Genomic DNA, 21,326 nt, shown 5'->3' with positions numbered 1-21,326 from the left:
GAAACTATGCGGGTGGTGGTTTGATCTAAATCCTTGTGACTTTTATTTTCTAGGGGTTTATGGCCCCTCGTCTGATGAGTCCATGATATCTCAGTTTAATCCAACCTTGAAAAGTGGCTACTTGAAGGTGTGGGTGAAACTAGAGTTACTACATAGTGTTATTCACTATAAAAAACCAGAGAAACATGACTAAGACAGATGCTAAAACTGGGGTACCTGTACATGTACAGTCTGCTGATACCTGCATAATTGGGTACGCTGTTATGACCTGGTGGTTAAGAGGCCACACTGAAATGACCTGGTGGCTAAAACGCAACATGGAACGAGCTCTGAGAAGGTGGTATCTCTACTGACGACAGTCCCTAATCCTAACAACACAACTAGAAATAGCCGTTGGATGTTCCTGACACTCCCTAGACACCTCGTCACAGCCTCAGATATAACTACCCCTAAAGAAGGAAATAGAAAGCTATCTTGCCTCAGAGAAACCCCCAAAAGGAAAGACAGCCCCCCACAAATATTGACTGTGAAAGGAGAGGGAAATGACGAACACAGAAATGAAATTAGATTTCAGCAAAGGGTGTTATGAAAGGCAATTCAGTACTACAATGGACATAGCGGTCAGAGCACATACAGTGATCTGACAATAACCCAAAATCATAGAACGAGCTCTGAGACGTGGGAACTCTGCAGACTGCAATCCCTAATCCTCTCCAAACAACACTAGAGGCAGCCGTGGATTGCGCCTAACTCTGCCTATGCAACTCGGCACAGCCTGAGAAACTAACTAGCCTGAAGATAGAAAATAAGCCTACCTTGCCTCAGAGAAATACCCCAAAGGAAAAGGCAGCCCCCCACATATAATGACTGTGAGTTAAGATGAAAAGACAAACGTAGAGATGAAATAGATTCAGCAAAGTGAGGCCCGACTTTCTTAACAGATCGAGGATAGAAAAGGTAACTTTGCGGTCTACACAAAACCCTAAAGAAAACCACGCAAAGGGGGCAAAAAGACCCTCCGTACCGAACTAACGGCACGGAGGTACACCCTTTGCGTCCCAGAGCTTCCAGCAACAAATTAGACAAGCTGGACAGAAAAAATAGCAAACAAATAGCAAAGAAGAACTTAGCTATGCAGAGCAGCAGGCCACAGGAATGATCCAGGGAAAAGCAAGTCCAACACTGGAACATTGACAGGAAGCCAGGATCAAAGCATTAGGTGGAGTTAAGTAGAGAAGCACCTAACGACCTCACCAGATCACCTGAGGGAGGAAACTCAGAAGCCGCAGTACCACTTCCCTCCACCAACAGAAGCTCACAGAGAGAATCAGCCGAAGTACCACTTGTGACCACAGGAGGGAGCTCTGCCACAGAATTCACAACAGTACCCCCCCCCTTGAGGAGGGGTCACCGAACCCTCACCAGAGCCCCCAGGCCGACCAGGATGAGCCACATGAAAGGCACGAACAAGATCGGGAGCATGGACATCAGAGGCAAAAACCCAGGAATTATCTTCCTGAGCATAACCCTTCCATTTAACCAGATACTGGAGTTTCCGTCTAGAAACACGAGAATCCAAAATCTTCTCCACAATATACTCCAATTCCCCCTCCACCAAAACCGGGGCAGGAGGATCAACAGATGGAACCATAGGTGCCACGTATCTCCGCAACAATGACCTATGGAATACGTTATGTATGGAAAAAGAATCTGGAAGGGTCAGACGAAAAGACACAGGATTAAGAACCTCAGAAATCCTATACGGACCAATGAAACGAGGTTTAAACTTAGGAGAGGAAACCTTCATAGGAATATGACGAGAAGATAACCAAACCAGATCCCCAACACGAAGTCGGGGACCCACACGGCGTCTGCGATTAGCGAAACGTTGAGCCTTCTCCTGGGACAAGGTCAAATTGTCCACTACATGAGTCCAAATCTGCTGCAACCTGTCCACCACAGCATCCACACCAGGACAGTCCGAAGACTCAACCTGTCCTGAAGAGAAACGAGGATGGAACCCAGAATTGCAGAAAAATGGCGAAACCAAGGTAGCCGAGCTGGCCCGATTATTAAGGGCGAACTCAGCCAAAGGCAAAAAGGACACCCAGTCATCCTGATCGGCAGAAACAAAGCATCTCAGATATGTTTCCAAGGTCTGATTGGTTCGTTCGGTCTGGCCATTAGTCTGAGGATGGAAAGCCGAGGAAAAAGACAAGTCAATGCCCATCCTACCACAAAAGGCTCGCCAAAACCTTGAAACAAACTGGGAACCTCTGTCAGAAACGATATTCTCTGGAATGCCATGTAAACGAACCACATGCTGGAAGAACAATGGCACCAAATCAGAGGAGGAAGGCAATTTAGACAAGGGTACCAGATGGACCATCTTAGAAAAGCGATCACAGACCACCCAAATGACTGACATCTTTTGAGAAACGGGAAGATCAGAAATAAAATCCATAGAGATATGTGTCCAAGGCCTCTTCGGGACCGGCAAGGGCAAAAGCAACCCACTGGCACGAGAACAGCAGGGCTTAGCCCGAGCACAAATCCCACAGGACTGCACAAAAACACGCACATCCCGCGACAGAGACGGCCACCAAAAGGATCTAGCCACCAACTCTCTGGTACCAAAGATTCCAGGATGACCAGCCAACACCGAACAATGAACCTCAGAGATAACTTTATTGGTCCACCTATCAGGAACAAACAGTCTCTCCGCTGGACAACGATCAGGTTTATTAGCCTGAAATTTTTGCAGCACCCGCCGCAAATCAGGGGAGATGGCAGACACAATTACTCCTTCCTTGAGGATACCCGCCGGCTCAGACAAACCCGTAGAGTCGGGCACAAAACTCCTAGACAGAGCATCCGCCTTCACATTTTTAGAGCCCGGAAGGTACGAAATCACAAAGTCAAAACGGGCAAAAAACAGCGACCAACGAGCCTGTCTAGGATTCAACCGCTTAGCAGACTCAAGATAAGTCAAGTTCTTATGATCAGTCAATACCACCACGCGATGCTTAGCTCCTTCAAGCCAATGACGCCACTCCTCGAATGCCCACTTCATGGCCAGCAACTCTCGGTTGCCCACATCATAATTTCGCTCAGCAGGCGAAAACTTCCTGGAAAAAAAAGCGCATGGTTTCATCACTGAGCAATCAGAACCTCTCTGCGACAAAACAGCCCCTGCTCCAATCTCAGAAGCATCAACCTCGACCTGGAACGGAAGAGAAACATCTGGTTGACACAACACAGGGGCAGAAGAAAAACGACGCTTCAAGTCTTGAAAAGCTTCCACAGCAGCAGAAGACCAATTGACCAAATCAGCACCCTTCTTGGTCAAATCGGTCAATGGTTTGGCAATACTAGAAAAATTGCAGATGAAGCGACGATAAAAATTAGCAAAGCCCAGGAACTTTTGCAGACTTTTCAGAGATGTCGGCTGAGTCCAATCATGGATGGCTTGGACCTTAACAGGATCCATCTCGATAGTAGAAGGGGAAAAGATGAACCCCAAAAATGAAACCTTCTGCACACCAAAGAGACACTTTGATCCCTTCACAAACAAAGAATTAGCACGCAGGACCTGAAAAACTGTTCTGACCTGCTTCACATGAGACTCCCAATCATCCGAGAAGATCAAAATGTCATCCAAGTACACAATCAGGAATTTATCCAGGTACTCTCTGAAGATGTCATGCATAAAGGACTGAAACACTGATGGAGCATTGGCAAGTCCGAATGGCATCACTAGATACTCAAAATGACCCTCGGGCGTATTAAATGCAGTTTTCCATTCATCTCCTCGCCTGATTCGCACCAAATTATACGCACCACGAAGATCTATCTTGGTGAACCAACTAGCCCCCTTAATCCGAGCAAACAAATCAGATAACAATGGCAAGGGGTACTGAAATTTAACCGTGATCTTATTTAGAAGGCGGTAATCTATACAAGGTCTCAGCGAACCATCCTTCTTGGCTACAAAAAAGAACCCTGCTCCTAATGGTGACGATGACGGGCGAATATGCCCCTTCTCCAGGGATTCCTTCACATAACTGCGCATAGCGGCGTGCTCTGCTCAGGCACGGATAAATTAAACAGTCGACCTTTTGGGAATTTACTACCAGGAATCAAATTGATAGCACAATCACAATCCCTATGCGGAGGTAGGGCATCGGACTTGGGCTCATCAAATACATCCCGGTAATCAGACAAGAACTCTGGAACCTCAGAAGGGGTGGATGACGAAATTGACAGAAATGGAACATCACCATGTACCCCCTGACAACCCCAGCTGGACACCGACATGGATTTCCAATCTAATACTGGATTATGGGCTTGTAGCCATGGCAACCCCAACACGACCACATCATGCAGATTATGCAACACCAGAAAGCGAATAACCTCCTGATGTGCAGGAGCCATGCACATGGTCAGCTGGGTCCAGTATTGAGGCTTATTCTTGGCCAAAGGCGTGGCATCAATTCCTCTCAATGGAATAGGACACTGCAAGGGCTCTAAGAGAAACCCACAACGCTTAGCATACTCCAAGTCCATCAAATTCAGGGCAGCGCCTGAATCCACAAATGCCATGACAGAATACGATGACAAAGAGCAGATCAAGGTAACGGACAGAAGAAATTTTGACAGTACCGTACCAATGGTGGCAGACCTAGCGAACCGCTTAGTGCGCTTAGGACAATCAGAGATAGCATGAGTGGAATCACCACAGTAGAAACACAGGCCATTTAGACGTCTGTGTTCTTGCCGTTTAACCCTGGTCAAAGTCCTATCGCACTGCATAGGCTCAGGTTTAAGCTCAGGTAATACCGCCAAATGGTGCACAGATTTACGCTCACGCAAGCGTCGACCGATCTGAATGGCCAAAGACATAGACTCATTCAAACCAGCAGGCATAGGAAATCCCACCATGACATCCTTAAGGGCTTCAGAGAGACCCTTTCTGAACATAGCTGCCAGCGCAGATTCATTCCATTGAGTGAGCACGGACCACTTTCTAAATTTCTGACAATATACCTCTATCTCATCCTGACCCTGACAAAGAGCCAGCAAATTTTTCTCTGCCTGATCCACTGAATTAGGTTCATCGTACAGCAATCCGAGCGCCAGGAAAAACGCATCGATATTACTCAATGCAGGATCTCCTGGCGCAAGAGAAAATGCCCAGTCCTGAGGGTCGCCGCGCAAAAAAGAAATAACAATCAAAACCTGTTGAACTGGATCACCAGAGGAGCGAGGTTTCAAGGCCAGAAATAATTTACAATTATTTTTGAAACTCAGAAACTTAGTTCTATCTCCAAAAAACAAATCAGGAATAGGAATTCTTGGTTCCAACATAGCTTTCTGATCAATGGTGTCTTGAATCTTTTGTACTCTTGCCGAGAGCTGATCCACAAATGAAGACAGACTTCTAATGTCCATTGCTACACCTGTGTACTGAACCACCCAAATGTCTAGGGGAAAAAAAGGCAAAACACAGTGCAAAGAAAAAAAAATGGTCTCAGAACTTCTTTTTTCCCTCTATTGAGAATCATTAGTACTTTTGGCTTCCTGTACTGTTATGAAAGGCAATTCAGTACTACAATGGACATAGCGGTCAGAGCACATACAGTGATCTGACAATAACCCAAAATCATAGAACGAGCTCTGAGACGTGGGAACTCTGCAGACCGCAATCCCTAATCCTCTCCAAACAACACTAGAGGCAGCCGTGGATTGCGCCTAACTCTGCCTATGCAACTCGGCACAGCCTGAGAAACTAACTAGCCTGAAGATAGAAAATAAGCCTACCTTGCCTCAGAGAAATACCCCAAAGGAAAAGGCAGCCCCCCACATATAATGACTGTGAGTTAAGATGAAAAGACAAACGTAGAGATGAAATAGATTCAGCAAAGTGAGGCCCGACTTTCTTAACAGATCGAGGATAGAAAAGGTAACTTTGCGGTCTACACAAAACCCTAAAGAAAACCACGCAAAGGGGGCAAAAAGACCCTCCGTACCGAACTAACGGCACGGAGGTACACCCTTTGCGTCCCAGAGCTTCCAGCAACAAATTAGACAAGCTGGACAGAAAAAATAGCAAACAAATAGCAAAGAAGAACTTAGCTATGCAGAGCAGCAGGCCACAGGAATGATCCAGGGAAAAGCAAGTCCAACACTGGAACATTGACAGGAAGCCAGGATCAAAGCATTAGGTGGAGTTAAGTAGAGAAGCACCTAACGACCTCACCAGATCACCTGAGGGAGGAAACTCAGAAGCCGCAGTACCACTTCCCTCCACCAACAGAAGCTCACAGAGAGAATCAGCCGAAGTACCACTTGTGACCACAGGAGGGAGCTCTGCCACAGAATTCACAACAAAAGGGAGGCCAAAACTAAACTAGATAGACAGAGAGCAAGGGATACTGTGCGGTCAGTATTAAAAACTACAAAATCCACGCAGAGTTTACAAAAATGAACTCCACACCGACTCACGGTGTGGAGGGGTAAATCTGCTTTCCCAGAGCTTCCAGCTAGCCTGAATAAGACATAGTGACAAAAGAGACAAAATGCAAAGCAATAGAGTCCAAACAAATGGACAAACAAAACTAGCAAAACTTATCTTTTGCAGACAAGGACTGGCCATATGAGAAATCCAAGGGAAGAATCAAATCCAACCAAGAACATTGACAGCAGGCATAGACTAAAGCCCAGAGCAGGTTTAAATAACAAACCCAGGCAAGGCGATTAGTGAAGGCAGCTGCTACAGCCACCCAACGGAGCAGCAGTTCCACTTGAAACCACCAGAGGGAGCCCAAGGGCAGAACCCGCAAAAATACCATTAGCAACCACAGGAGGGAGCTCCAGAACGGAACTCACAACAGGACGCCCATGCAGTGTAGGTAATCTCCCAGGGGTTCTCTGTCTTGGTGTTGCTTCTCGGATATTCCAGACGGATGATGTTTAAAAGCCTCTTGGTGATGATGATCTAAGTATACTGTATGTAGTGAATCTTCAGATATACGTATAATCACTATATTTATTTAATCCTTATATATACTTATTAACCGGTGTATGTTAACATATACAAAAGTGTACGCACTCACACTATTCAATCATACTATTCCTTGAATTTTGTTGTTAGCAATAAAATTGCATTGTATTGCAAGTATTAGCCTTTTTTAAAGCTGTATCTGAACCTTAGTGTTAACAACATGGCAAATAAAATTGCCAAATTCTCCTGTATATAATTGTGCAAAGAGGGAACCATCATACCATTACAAAATACGAGTGGATTTTCATGGGCCCATCCAGTATGTGGGTTCCAAGGCCTAATGGGGTGCATATGACTGCCTATGCAGCAGGGCTGGCCTTGCTGCCAATATGTAAAACAAAGGAGTATGGAGTACAATATGCATATTGTGATGTGGATTTTCAAGGGCACATCCAATATGTGGGTTCCAAGGCCTAATAGGGTGCATATGACTATGCAGCAGGGCTGTCTTTGCTGCCCATGTGTAAAACAAATGAGTACGGAGTACAAAATGCATATTGTGAAGTGGATTTTCATGGGCCCATCCAGTATGTGGGTTCCAAGGCCTAATGGGGTGTATATGACTATGCAGCAGGGCTGGCAATATGTAAAACAAAGGAGTACGGAATACAAATGCATATTGTGAAGTGGATTTTCATGTGCCCATCCAGTATGTGGGTTCAAAGGCTTATTGGGGTGCATATGAATTGGTAGCAGGGCAGGCCTTGATTTCAATGCAACACTTTTTCAGGAGTCCCCCATGGACATCTTATGACAGTGGTATTGTGGTGTGTCGTAATTCTTGGCAGCCCATCCACTCACAGCATAGGCATAAACAGCTTAGGAGCCCACTGTTTCATAATGGCCCTTTAAGATTAATGCCGCCTGATGGACCAGTAAAAAAAGGCTGTGTGACTTTAAGAGTCCCTCCTTCGTAAATAAAACAAGATGGGTCTGCTTATGTGTCACACACCACATGGCCAGTTAGAGGTTTTAAATGTTACAATGACATTTCCCAGTGAAAGCATTTGTGGTAGTTGAAAGCAATGTTAAAGTAGAAAAACGCTTCAAAAACGCTGCGTCTGAACTAAGCCTAAGTGGGGGAGGACATTTTCGGTCTGGGGTTAAATATTTGGCCCTACAGGCAAGTCATTATCCTGCATAGGATGTACCTTGACATATTTCCATGCAAAACCCATTTTGGTTTCGTTTTAATGTGTTTTTTGTGGCACCGGGAAAAATGGCATGAATCTCAGAAAAAAAATTATTAAGGCTGTGAACTAGGAGTCAGGAATGCTTCCAGGGGCGATCCCCATGATGTCCCTGTGTCATTTGAGCAGTGTTTCCATCATTTTCAGACGTTTTTAGAACTTAAAAGGACCCCCGGGGGGGATCACGGTAAAAATACTCGGGTCTCCCATAGTCTTATATTGGGCTCGTTGTTCTGGCCGAGTACCCGAGTATTCCAATTTGCTTGACCCGAGCAACGAGCACCCGAGCATTTTAGTGCTCACCCATCACAATTCAGGAAGTGTATACCCATGTGTGGGTGTGAAGAGGTGAATGGGAATAGACCTCCCAAAAAAGACACTGGATTTGAGTTTATGTTACGCTGCTATCATTCGGTGATGTTGAGAAGTCTGGCCCAATCCAGCCCTTGCTCATTTTTATAAGAGTCATCGTGTCAGCATTTTCAGGTGACAGGCGGATGCGCTTATCAGTTATAATTCCACCAGCAGCACTAAATACCCGCTGCTCTGACAAAACGCAAGCGGCAGGGCAAGCCAGGACATCAAAGGCATAGAGAGCCAGTTCATGCCACATGTCCAGCTTGGATACCCAATAATTATAAGCCACAGAGAAATCACGGAGGATGTTGGTACGGTCAGCAAGGTACTCCCTCAGCATCTTCCAAAACTTTGCACTACTTATGAGAGTACCCCGCGCCACAGGGCCAGGGCGATGGGAGGGTCTGAGAAAAGTCTCCCAGAACCTTGCCAGTGTTCCCCTGCCTCTACTAGATTGGAGTTGTGTCTCTCTCGCCTTTACTCCTTGGCTTTCCAACGCACTGTGACCTCTGCCGCCAGCATTTTCAGATAGGAATTTTTTTTATAATTCCACAACTAGGCCCTCTGGTACTGCAACATTTTAGTATACCTGTCTGCCTCTGTAATAAGAGATATAAAATTCTCCTTGTAGCGTGTGTAGAAGTGTCATCAACCAGTAATGACTGTCACCCCAAATTTTGAGAACACGAGGGTCACGGGAAAGGCAGCTTAACATAAACTAGCGTGCCAGACTGCTAACAGGCAAGACTTCCGTGTCCTCACCTAGAGGATGACTGACCATGCTCTTCTCCACCTCCCTGTTCTCATGCCATCTACGCTGAACAAACGGTATGACAGTTGTGCATGTAGTAGCTCCTTTTCTTCCTCCTTCTCCTCAATGTCACCCAATTCATGTTGGGATGAGATGAGGCTGTGCTGTATGTAATCACCCTGTATGGTTCCTTGCTCCACCTCATCGTGCTCCGCCTGCAATGCATCCTCTTTGATTGTGGGCAGAGAGCGTTTCAGAACACACAGAAGCGGGATGGTGACACTAATTATGGCATCATCACTGCTTATTATCTTGGTGGAGTCCTCAAAGTTTTGGAGGATGGTACATATGTCTGACATCCATGTCCACTCCTGAGGTCTTATATGTGGAGTCTGAACTGAATACCGACGGCCTTGTTGATGCTGGTAGTCAACAATTGCCCTCTTCTGCTCACAAATTTTTTCCAACATCTGCAGTGTTGAGTTCCAACATGTGGGCACATCACACACCAGTTGGTGAGCCGGAAGCTGCAAACGCTGCTGAAGCATGGCAAGGGCGGCAGAAGCTGTATCTGACTTTCTAAAATGGGCACACAGGTGACGTACTTTCACAAGCAGATCTGGCAGCTCTGGGTAGCTTTTGAGAAATCGTTGAACAACGAGGTTAAGCACATGGGCCAGGCATGGTACGTGTGTGAGCTTGCCTCGCCTCAAAGTCACCACCAGGTTCCGGCCATTGTCACACATGACCATGCCTGGCTGTAGGTTCAGTGGTGTCAGCCACAGATCTACCTGCTCTTTTCAGAGCTGTCCACAACTCTTCGGCATTGTGCGGTTTGTCACCTAAGCATATTAGCTTCAGCACAGCCTGTTGCCACTTGGCAGTGCTGCAGTGCTTCCAGCTTGTGACTGATGTGGTCATTTCAGAGATGGAGGCTGAAGAAGAGCAGGAGAAGGAGGTGCAGGAGCTGTAGAATGTGGGGGCAACCCTGATTGACCTAGGGCCCGCAATCCTTGGCGTCGGGAGGACGTGTTTCATCCCAAGATCCGACTGGGTGCCGGCTTCCACTATGTTAACCCAATGTGCCATCAGTGAGATCTACCGTCCCTGCCCACAAGCACTTGTCCACATGTCCATGGTTAGGTGGAATTTCCCAGTAACTAGATTGTTGAGGGCACGGCTAATGTTATGGGACACATGCTTGTGTAATGCGGGGATGGCACACCGGGAGAAATAGTGGCAGCAGAGACCCAGTACCGAGGGACGACCGCCAACATCAGGTTGTGGAAAGCTTCCGTCTCCACGAGCCTTATAAGCAACATTTCGAATGCAAGCAGACGAGAAATGTGTGAATTTAGTAGTGTGGCCTGTGGGGTGTATTTGCGCTAGGGTTCCAAGGACTGGGGTATGGACAACTGATCGCTGCACTGGGACAAGGACGTGGACGTGCTTGCTGATGGTGCCATTTGAGTGTGTGCAACGACAGGTGCAGGGCAGGAGGCATCTTCGTATGCACCATGGACAGGGGATTGGCTTTCATGCACAACAGCGGAAGAAGCAGTGGTGTCAACCACAGACACTGTTCGTAGACCCTGAGGTTCGGCCCACAAAGTCGGGTGCTTTGCTGCCATGTGCCTGATCATGTTGGTGATGGCCCAGCTGGTAGTTTGCTACCCCTGCTGATGCAGGCATGGCAGGTGGTGCAAATTGCCTTTTTGGGGTTATCAGCAGGGTCTTTAAAAAACAACCAGAATTGGGAAGACCTAACAGTTGGACTGCTAAATTCTGTCGTGTTGGTGTTACGGGGAACAGTTGCCCGCCTTCTGTCTGTAGCCACCACACTGCTTTTTCCTGCCTGTTGGGGTGTTACACCTCCCTCCCTCTGTGTGCTGCTGTCCTCGCTCTGCATGTCCTCCTGCCAGCTTGGGTCAGTTATTATATCATCTACCACCTTGTCTTCCACTTCCGCACCCTGGTCCTCCTCATGACTTTCTGGCAATTGTGTCTCATCATCATCCACCTCTTGTGACACGTTCCCACCGTAGCCTTCCTGTGACAGTTACTGTTCAAATATTTGGGCATCGCTACATGCCATCTCCTCTTGCCCCGCTTCAAGTGGACCGGGCAAGAGTCCCGAAACTATAAATGGAAAAGTGAACAGCTGTTCAGAGTGTTCAAGTGTGGGATCAGTTGTCCCCGGGCACTCGGCATGGTGGGAGGAAGGAGGATCAGGGTGAGGAATATGCGGTCCGGACTCACGGCTACTCAGACTTGACCATGTAGAAGACAGGGTGGTGGTGCTGGCAAACTGACTGGAAGCATTATCCATTATTCAACCAACAACCTTTTGTCATTGCTCTTGGTTCAATAGTGGTGTGCTGCTGCGGTCCCCTAGTAATTGGGACAGGAAGGTCAGGCGAGAAGATGTGGGTGTTTGTTGTGGCACAATTTTAGCTTGCCCACGGCTTTAGCCTCTGCATGCACCATCACCATCACGTCGACTTCCCCATCCCTTGACACGTGCCCATTTTAAATGGAGGACAATATTTTGCATGGTTACTACAAATGGCTGAGTTTAAAATAGCTGACCTGTAGGAACCCTGCGATGGCCAAACCCCTTTTTAAAATACCTGGCTTGTAGGTAACTATTTTTTTCAGCAAACTGGTGTCAATAATTTGTATAAGACACTCCAACAAAATTTTACAGTAGCCCAGAAATGGCAGAATTTTCAGCGCACTCAGATGTGAACCCTGTGATGGTCAAACCCCTGTTTAAAATACCTGGCCTGTCGGTAACTATTTTTTTTCAGCAAACTGGTGTCAAAAACTTGTATACAACACTCCAACTCTAAAGAGCGCCAAACATGCAGGGTGGGGACCCGAATTCCCGCCGAGCAACCCCGAAAATGCTAGCCGCTCGCTGAGTATCGCGAGCACTGCGATACTTGGGTGAGCACCGAGCACTTCTGAGCATGCTCGCTTATCACTAGTGGAAGAGAATGTTGTGGTCTAGAGTCAAAATGGTGATCACACAATTACTGTATGATATGGCTGGACTACACAACCGATAAAGCAGCCACAGCCAGTGACTGAAAAGAATCTGTGACTTATCTGTATTTAGTGGTTACTACTCACCTGGGTAGTCATATGTAGGAATTTCCTCTTCACACCGCTCATCATTGCTCACACATGTCTCTATAATATTAATATGGGTCAGATCTTCACCCTGAAACAAATATTGTAAAAGTCACAGACAGATGGAGAAGTCACATCTATGATCAGCTCTAATCCTGCCATCTCCACCGTTCTCATTACACAAATATAAAACATATATTACTGGTGGATAAAACAAAACTGAGCACACAAAACCTTCACAGTCGTTTACACATCATATGGGAGATCTCATGACACCCTCTCTCCATCTACCTGATGATCCTGAGGGACATTGGGATATTCCTGTTTACAGTCCTGTGGAAGAAGAGGATGATAACATCTCTCTGGTATTGTCCGCTTACTGGATAGATCTGGAGGAAACACATACAGGGTCTGAATTCATTCTTTACATACAAATAATTATAGGCAGTGTGCATTAAGCCCTGTCTATTACCTGGTGATGTGAAAGGCTGTAGAACCTCCATCAAGATGTCCTTGCACAGATCTTTGCGTCCTTGTAAATACTCCCACTCTTCCATGGAGAAATAGACAGCAACATCCTGACACCTTATAGGAACCTGACACATACAATGATATCGTCACCCCCCGAATCCATTCATAACATTACTGTATAATGTCCCAGCATTCCCAGCAGTGTCACCTCTCCAGTCAGCAGCTCAATCATCTTGTAGGTGAGTTCTAAGATCTTCTGGTCATTGATGTCCTCATGCATCAGGAGGTGAGGTGGAGGCCCTGCGATTGTACACAGGGGTCTTCCCCATCCCTCAGACACAGAGTCCTGACAGCGTTCTATAGAGGTCTTCTTCACTACTGTGTAATCCTGGTTATGGAGAGACACATGAATAAATCTCACTACAGACATTTCCAGAGTTCTCGCCTCTCCAGTTCTCTCCATCTGTTATTCTCATAGATAAGAATGATGTAATGTGACGTAATCAGAATCCCTCACCTCTCCAGTAAGCCGGAAGATGATCTCTAGGGTGAGGTGCAATATCCTCTCTGCAATCTTGTCTCTGTCCATATCCATCTTTGATGGGTAAGTCATCAAATATTATTGTAGACACCTGAATGAGAAGAAGATAAGCCAATGTAACATCATAAAAATCCTGTGTAATAATACAATTACTAGAGATAATAAGGGAAACATATGAGATTTATTATTTTACAGTATTTAGTTTTCTTCTTTATATCTATTAATAAAACCTATATATTTTAGGCCACAGGCAACAAGCAGTTTCTTCCTCGGAGTCGGCAGCTGATTACGTTTCTCATAGACTCATCTTACATAACGCTAATTCTCGTCTCATTTACCGACTCTGGAATCGGGATTAGCAATACTGCAGGAGATATTCATTACACATGACATGAGAAATAACTATTTCATGATGAGGACGACATCTTCATCTTCTACTATGGCTCTAGAAACATATTTGGCCATAGTCTGTCGCTGGCTCCATCACCACCTGCCATCTATATGAATGTCTAGTGATCTACTGAGAGACAGATATAAACAGGGTACCAGACAACCACATAATGCTTTAGATATTGCGTACAGTTACGCCATAGGGAACAAAGTTACCCCACTCCATATAAACATAGAAGATCAGAGGAAACAGGAGTATTTAGGGTTAAAAAATAGTAAGCTTTATTACAAAAACATATCAAGTCATATAAATATATTCCAAAAAGTGATACTAAAACCGGATGATGTGCCAGATCAATAGCGCCACCTATGCCCCAATAGTACATAATACATAGTGAGAGGTAAAGGGGCTATCCCCTTGATAAAGCTGACATACTAAAAAGCGAAACGTACGTTGGGGCGCTCTTGGATGCGATCTAGTGCCACTTCCCCATCTATCCTTTGGTGAGTGTTGTTCCTGCTGCATATTTGCACATTTTTGACCACTTGTTCAGAATATAGATATTTTTTTTTTTGGAACATACTTTCCAACATACTATGTGCTCAGATCCAGCCAAATGCAGCAAAACTGATTGATCGTCATTTCATACTACAGATGGACAATGACCCAAAACATAAAGCCAAAGCAACCCAGGAGATTATTAAAGCAAAGAAGTGGAATATTCTTGAATGGCCAAGTCAGTCACCTGATCTCAACCCAATTGAGCATGCATTTTACTTGTTAAAGACTAAACTTCAGACAGAAAGGCCCACAAACAAACAGCAACTGAAAACCACCGCAGTGAAGGCCTGGCAGAGCATCAAAAAGGAGGAAACACAGCGTCTGGTGATGTCCATGAGTTCAAGACTTCAGGCAGTCATTACCAACAAAAGGCTTTCAAACAAAGAACTAAAAATGAACATTTTATTTAAAATTATTGAATCTGTCCAATTACTTTTGGTCCCTTCAAAAACAGGGTGGCACATGTTAAGGAGCTGAAACTCCTAAACCCTTCATCCAATTTTAATGTGGATACCCTTAAATGAAAGCTGAATGTCTGAACTTCAGCTGCATCTGAATTGTTTTGTTTAAAATTCATTGTGGTAATATCTATAACCAAAATTAGAAAAATGTTGTCTCTGTCCAAATATATATGGACCTAACTGTAGGTCCTGTCAGTAGCCTGGACCCTCAGTGCTTCCTGGACTCAAAGGAGCTCCAGCCAGCTCCTTTCTCAGACATGGCCATCTCCCATGCGGTGCAACCAGGAAAACATATAGGACCTTCCTGACGTCACAGAAGTACACCCCCTGGGAGGTATGTGGTTAACCAGTCCCACCCATCACTGTTTAAAATTCATTGTGGTAAAGTCTATAACCAAAATTAGAAAAATGTCTCTGTCCAAATATATATGGACCTAACTGTATATGAAGCCATGCTGGGAAACCTGGGGATCTGTTAAGCAGGTAACCCAGAGCATGGGGAACTGTGTGTGTTTGGCTACAGACTGAGCCTGAATACTGGACACTAACCAAGCCTGTGTGACCACAGGCCTAACGGAGCAGAGCCCTGTTATGGACATTGATATTTTGTTTTGCCTGATCTAAAGGCTGTTTACTGTCTGTTTGTGCTTCTGGGGTTTATGAAGCAATAAACCCAGATGAAATTTTAAATGAAGACATTCTTGTTGTACGTTCTATTGCTGCCAAGTGAGTGTGCCCCAACCATCTTAGTGATCGCTACCTCACACATTTTAAACATTTCTTTAAAAAAAATAATCCTTTTTGGGCACAAGAACATAGATATACACAGCAGGGACGGCACAAGTGCGGCTGCAACAAAAACCCTGGCAGTTTAACCACTTGCTGCTGTCTAAAGCAAACATGGCATATAAGAAGGTGTGACAGAGTCCAGCTGAATGCCCATCCACCCCCAAGTACTCAATAGTAGGGGCGGCCTAGTTACTACTATGGTGTCTACGCCTGCAATGTACGAAGGTCTATTAGGCCGGGCCATAGGCAGCGTCCAATCAGTTACTTTTTAATGTCCTATACACATTAGACTAAAGTTACATGAAAGCACTGATTTTGGGAGGTTTGGTCGACTATATAATGTATTTGGGGGCCTCCCAACAGATGATGTCAGGCCAGAGAAGGATCTGGCATCCTGAATTTCAGAGGCCAATTCGTTTGTTCTTCCTGTAGATAATCCTCCGCTAGAGGAGTCTAGAGGCGACTTTCCCATACAGAGAACAGGAAAGCTGGAATATCTGTGTGTATGGGGAAGTTGGGAGATATAGCAGTCTGCCAAACGACCATTCTGCCAATACTTATCTCATTTGTACGTGGCCGTTAGTATTACACTGACAGGCAGTGATGATACACGACACTACAGTAGTACAGAGCATCACAGGAGCCATCAGAGGCTTGTATGTTGTATGATCGCATTAATCAGAGGTGTTTCAAGTGGAAAAAAATCACAGTTTTAGCAACAAGTCACTGCACAATGTTAGTTAAGTCTCGTTAATAACTTTATTACACTCTATTATCCTATACACAGTGGGGTAGATAGCTTGAATTGGGACCCCCAACTTAAAGGAAAATATATGTAGATATACAGTATATATCTATAATATAACGCTGGGAGCGTCACTCTGTCCGAAGCCTTTATAGACTGCGCAAGCGCCGGCGCAGTCTGAGCCTCACAGAGTGACGCTCCCAGGAGATCGCGGTATGCGTAAACACTGAACGCACACCGCGATCTCCAACAGAGAAGCAGGGACCGCCAGGAGGGTAAGTATGAGCTATATTCACCTGGCCCCGTTCCACCGCTGCGCGCCGCCATCTTCCCGGTCCTCGGCCTGTGACCTTCAGTTCAGAGGGCGCGATGACGCGCTTAATGCGCGCCGGTGCCGCCCTCTGACTGACCAGTCACAGCTAGATGACCGGGAAGATGGCGGCGCGCAGCGCTGGAACGGGGCCAGGTGAATATAGTAAGTGCTGGGGGGCCTGAGCTGGCGGCGATACCGGCACCTGACCCCCACAGCGTGCCGGTGTCCCCGCCTCCCACAGTACCTCACACAGTATGGCCACCACAACCTGCTACATAAAATAAGTACCCCCCAGTCAGTATGGAGACATTTACAGTCCACCACAACCCCTTACTCAGTATAATGGCCCCTACCCCTACCAACAGCTCTTCTCTTAATATGACCCCAAAATTCCTGATATTTAAAAAAACACACACACACTACTCACACAACCCAGTTCCCGAGGTGCACTGCGCTGGTCTGTGCAGTTTGAGTATTGAGGCTTCATACTACAGGTGCGATGTAGTGATGTCATTGTGCCTGCAGTGTACGGAGTCTCAGACTCACAGGCGAAGGCTGATTGGTGGATCTGGAACTTTCGACTCCATGACTCACTATTTTATTCAACGGTATCACCGTCATGGGAGTGTGGATATAGATGAAATTGTGATTGCGGGAAGGAGATGGTGACAAATACCAAACCCCAATGATCCCTCTCAATTCATGGGTATCATAGCGACTGGTGTGCTACCATTATGGATGATACGCCTCTGCCTATGGTAAATATCTCATAGATTCTGATGCTGGGTTCATTAGTATCTGCACCAAGAATGAGGCTAAGTATTTATTAATTAGCTGTGAGGTTGTCGATGGGGTGGATGGTACAATATTGCGCATGTAGGGGGCAGTACTGTGGGAACATTAGAAAGCGGGGGGAAGGCAGTACTGTGGAAACATTATACTGTGTATGAGGGGGATGCCAGTGCTGTGGAAACATTATCCTATGAGTATGGGAAGCCTCTATTGTGGGAACATTATACTATGTAGGGGGATAGCAGTACTGTAGGAGCATTATACTGTGTTTGGTGGGATGATGGTACTATGAGAACATTATACTGTGTGGAGGGAAAGGCAGTACTGTGAGAAGATTATACTGTGTGTGGGGGTATGGCGGTACTGTGGAAATATCTTTTGTGTGAGAGATGCAAAGTACTATGGGATCACTATAGTGTGTGAGGGACATCATATAGACTGCATAAGGGGTGTAAAAAGGTGAGTCATAAGAAGAAAAAATCCTCAGGGCTGTGCTGCATTTGTACAAAAAAACTGCCATCTACCCTGCAGACGGGAACCTGCGGAATCAATGGGAAGAGGGAGAGTTTCAGGAAAGAAGAGTCTAGATGGTACACCAGGGCAGGTGACCTTGATGACGCAGATTCCTGATATTATAAAGGCCATAGCCCCAAAGCCAGAACAGCTTTGGTACCAAGCAAAAGAACGTGGTGTCGGGGAAGAATCCGAGGTACCAGGCCACGGTAAAGTGCCCGAGGCAGCTGGTTGTGGCGGCAGAACCCTGCTTACACGGGCATTAAGAGGTCATTACACTGTGTGGGGCCAAGAAAAGCGCCCTGTACGATGAGATCAATGCGTTTCCTCACTTCCTGTCTTGCATAGTTGGGTAAGGTGTGTAAAAAGGCGTGTCATAATCAGAAAGAATCCTCAGGGCTGTGCGGAATTTGTACAAAAAGACTGCCATCCAGATGGGACCCTATGGAATCAATGGGAAGAGGGAGAGTTTCAAGAAAGAAGAGTCTAAATGGTACACCAGGTCAGGTGACTTTAATGACGCAGATTCCTGTTATTATAAAGGCCATAGCCCCAAAGCCAGAACAGCTTTGGCACCAAGCAAAAGAACGTGGTGTCGGGGAAGAATCCGAGGTACCAGGCCACGGTAAACTGCCCGAGGCAGCTGGTTGTGGCGGCAGAACCCAGGCGGCACCAGACGAGTCCAGACTATGCCAGCTAAAGCCTGAGAACCTGACCTGCGTAGGTCAAGACCCAGAGTCCAGACTATGCCAGGCAAGAGCAGAATCCCAGCTCTTAATACTTCGGGTACAAGAGACATCCACCATTGGTCAAGCACCAAAGATATGTGAGGAGATTCCACTCAGTACTATACACATGCAGTGAAGAGCAGGAAGCGTGAGTGAGCCAGGCCATTGCGTCCAGCACTGACATCAGGAAACATGTTGGTCCAGGGTAGTACAACAGACAAGGCAAAAGCCGGTTGAAGTGAAGGCGGCCGAGCGAGCCTTGATAGACTTTGTCAGGAAGACTTATGGCCTAACGGCAAGAGGCGGAGAACCTGCCATGGCCTGTGTTCGCAGAAAAGACAGTGTTGTCGATTATATGTGTCAGGAAAATGACCCTTGTCAGTAGCTAAAGTAACTTATGGCTAGAGGCTGATATCAGAGTGAGGCAGAGAATTCATTGTATATCAGATATTGTATAGTTCGCCTTGTAATCACCCTGTTTTGCATTATTCACTGTTGCCACAATGATCACAATTCCCCGCCATTATCAGGGAAATAAATAATTATATTGGTTTCTTCCGGTTTGTCTGTGTGTTGTATCCGGTCACCTGCTTACAGGGGCAAAATGTGGGCATTACACTGTGTGGTGGCCAAGAAAGGGGCCCTGTACTATGAGAAGAATAAGTTGCCTCACTTCCTGTCTTCCATAGTTGGGTCGTATGTATCTATTACGGGAAACAGAAAAAAAGTTATGATTTTTTTTAAAGTAGCAACAAAAACCCCAAAAGCGTTTCAGTGCTGAAGGGGTTAATGTTCCCGCCCCCCTCAGTAATAGGGAATCTCCACACATACCTCAACCAGCAGAGCCCAACACCACATATATGGCTTTTCTGTGAGCACAGGACCTGTGATGAGGTACAGGAGGGGAGGAGTCAGAGGTCACATGATCAGGGGCCTGTGAGTGTGAACATAGCTGGAGACAAGTGCAGATGCTGCATGGAAACTTCTCCTCAGTCAGTGACATTTCCGGCATTATTTGCCCCTCACTACTGGCACAATTACCCCGCGCCGCCTTTTCTACACAGTTTTATGTGTGGACTGTAATTTGTGATTTCTCTGCTTGGAGACAAATAGACACCACACATGAGGGAATTATTACCAGTCACCAGACGTCTACTATATGGAGGCATATGATTGTGCGATCCACTTCATGCGCGGAACTAAAATGCCTGAATCTCGTTTATTTAACCCCTTCCAGAGTCCAGCTAAGGCCGGAGTCACACTAGAGAGAAATACGGACGAGTGATATGCGAGAAAAAAATCGCATAGCACTCGGACCACTGTTAATCTATGGGGCAGCTCCTATCATCCGTTGTTTTCTCGGCCGTATTATACATACGAATGAAATAGCAGCATGCTATCGGTCGAGACTCGCCAATGAAAGTCTATGGGTGCTAGAAAAACTCGCACACCACACGGTCTATCAGTGCGACTTGGTGAATTACGTACCGGTCTCCTTTAGAAAAGCCGGCAATTCAGTGCGTTGTAATGTAAACTCACACTGACAGGTTAAAATAAAATAGATTAAATGTCTACACATAGTATAAGTATATACACTGTGTTCCAAATTATTATGCAAATTGGATTTATATGTCATAAAGATTTAATTGTTTTGTTTTTCAAATGGATGGTATTGTGTCTCATGGCTCGATGGATCACTGAAATCAATCGTAAACTCGTGATAATTAGTTTTACAGGTGATTCTAATGAAAGGAAAACTATTTAAAAATGATGTTCCACATTATTAACCAGGCCACATGTTTCAAGCAATATGGGAAATGAATAGGATCTCTCTGCTGCTGAAACGCATTAAATAGTGCAAAGCGTTGAACAAGGTATGAAAAGATTAGATATTTCGCGAAAACTTAAGAGTGGTCATCATACTGTGAAGAGATTTGTGACTGAAACAGAGCACAGACAGAGTTCATGCAGATAAAGGCATAATGAGGAAGGTTTCTGCCAGACAAATTAATTGGATTAAGAGAGAAGCTGCCAAAATACCATTACAAAGCAGCAAACAGTTATTTGAGGCTGCTGGTGCCTCTGGAGTCCCTCGAACCTCAAAGTGTGGGATCCTTCAAAGGCTTGCTGTGGTGTAAAAACCTACTATTCGGCCACCCCTAAACAGTGTTCACAAGCAGAAATGATTGCAGTGGGCCCAGACATACTGTACATGAAGACTAATTTTCAAACTGTCTTGTTTACTGATGAGTGTCGAGCAACCCTGGATGGTCCAGATGGATGGTGTACTGGATGGTTGGTGGATGGCCACCATGTCCCAACAAGGCTGCGACGTCAGCAAGGAGGTGGAGGAGTCATGTTTTTGGCCGGAATCATGCGGAAACAGCTGGTAGGGCCCTTTAAGGTTCCTGAAGGTGTGAAAATGACCTCTGCAAAGTATATAGAGTTTCTGACTGACAACTTTCTTCCATGGTATAAAAAGCAGAAACGTGCCTTCAGGAGCAAAATCATCTTCATGCATGACA

General features: G+C 45.7%; 1 protein-coding gene across 3 annotated transcripts in view; it reads right to left on the bottom strand.

Moving 5' to 3' along the window:
• The window catches only part of LOC138665265 (oocyte zinc finger protein XlCOF22-like), a 29,451-nt gene extending 9,759 nt beyond the window's left edge, over nucleotides 1-19,692 (bottom strand). Inside the window, exons 1-6 of one of the 3 annotated variants that reach the window (XM_069752588.1) lie at nucleotides 19,633-19,692; nucleotides 13,485-13,599; nucleotides 13,176-13,355; nucleotides 12,969-13,092; nucleotides 12,788-12,885; nucleotides 12,497-12,587 (exon numbers count right to left, since the gene is read on the bottom strand). In XM_069752588.1, coding sequence (XP_069608689.1) covers nucleotides 12,497-12,587; nucleotides 12,788-12,885; nucleotides 12,969-13,092; nucleotides 13,176-13,355; nucleotides 13,485-13,580 — 589 coding nt within the window. In that variant the 5' untranslated portion in view covers nucleotides 13,581-13,599; nucleotides 19,633-19,692. Of the gene's footprint in view, nucleotides 1-12,496; nucleotides 12,588-12,787; nucleotides 12,886-12,968; nucleotides 13,093-13,175; nucleotides 13,356-13,484; nucleotides 13,600-19,396; nucleotides 19,508-19,632 lie in introns of those variants that run through there. The other 2 variants (XM_069752586.1, XM_069752587.1) reach the window with 2 other exon arrangements.
• Nucleotides 19,693-21,326: the final 1,634 nt, after the last annotated feature.

The sequence above is a fragment of the Ranitomeya imitator genome, chromosome 2, assembly GCF_032444005.1.
Source record: "Ranitomeya imitator isolate aRanImi1 chromosome 2, aRanImi1.pri, whole genome shotgun sequence".
Lineage (NCBI taxonomy): Eukaryota > Metazoa > Chordata > Amphibia > Anura > Dendrobatidae > Ranitomeya > Ranitomeya imitator.
The sequence above is the reverse complement of the archived record's forward strand: the minus strand, read 5'-3'. Positions and strand labels throughout refer to the sequence as shown.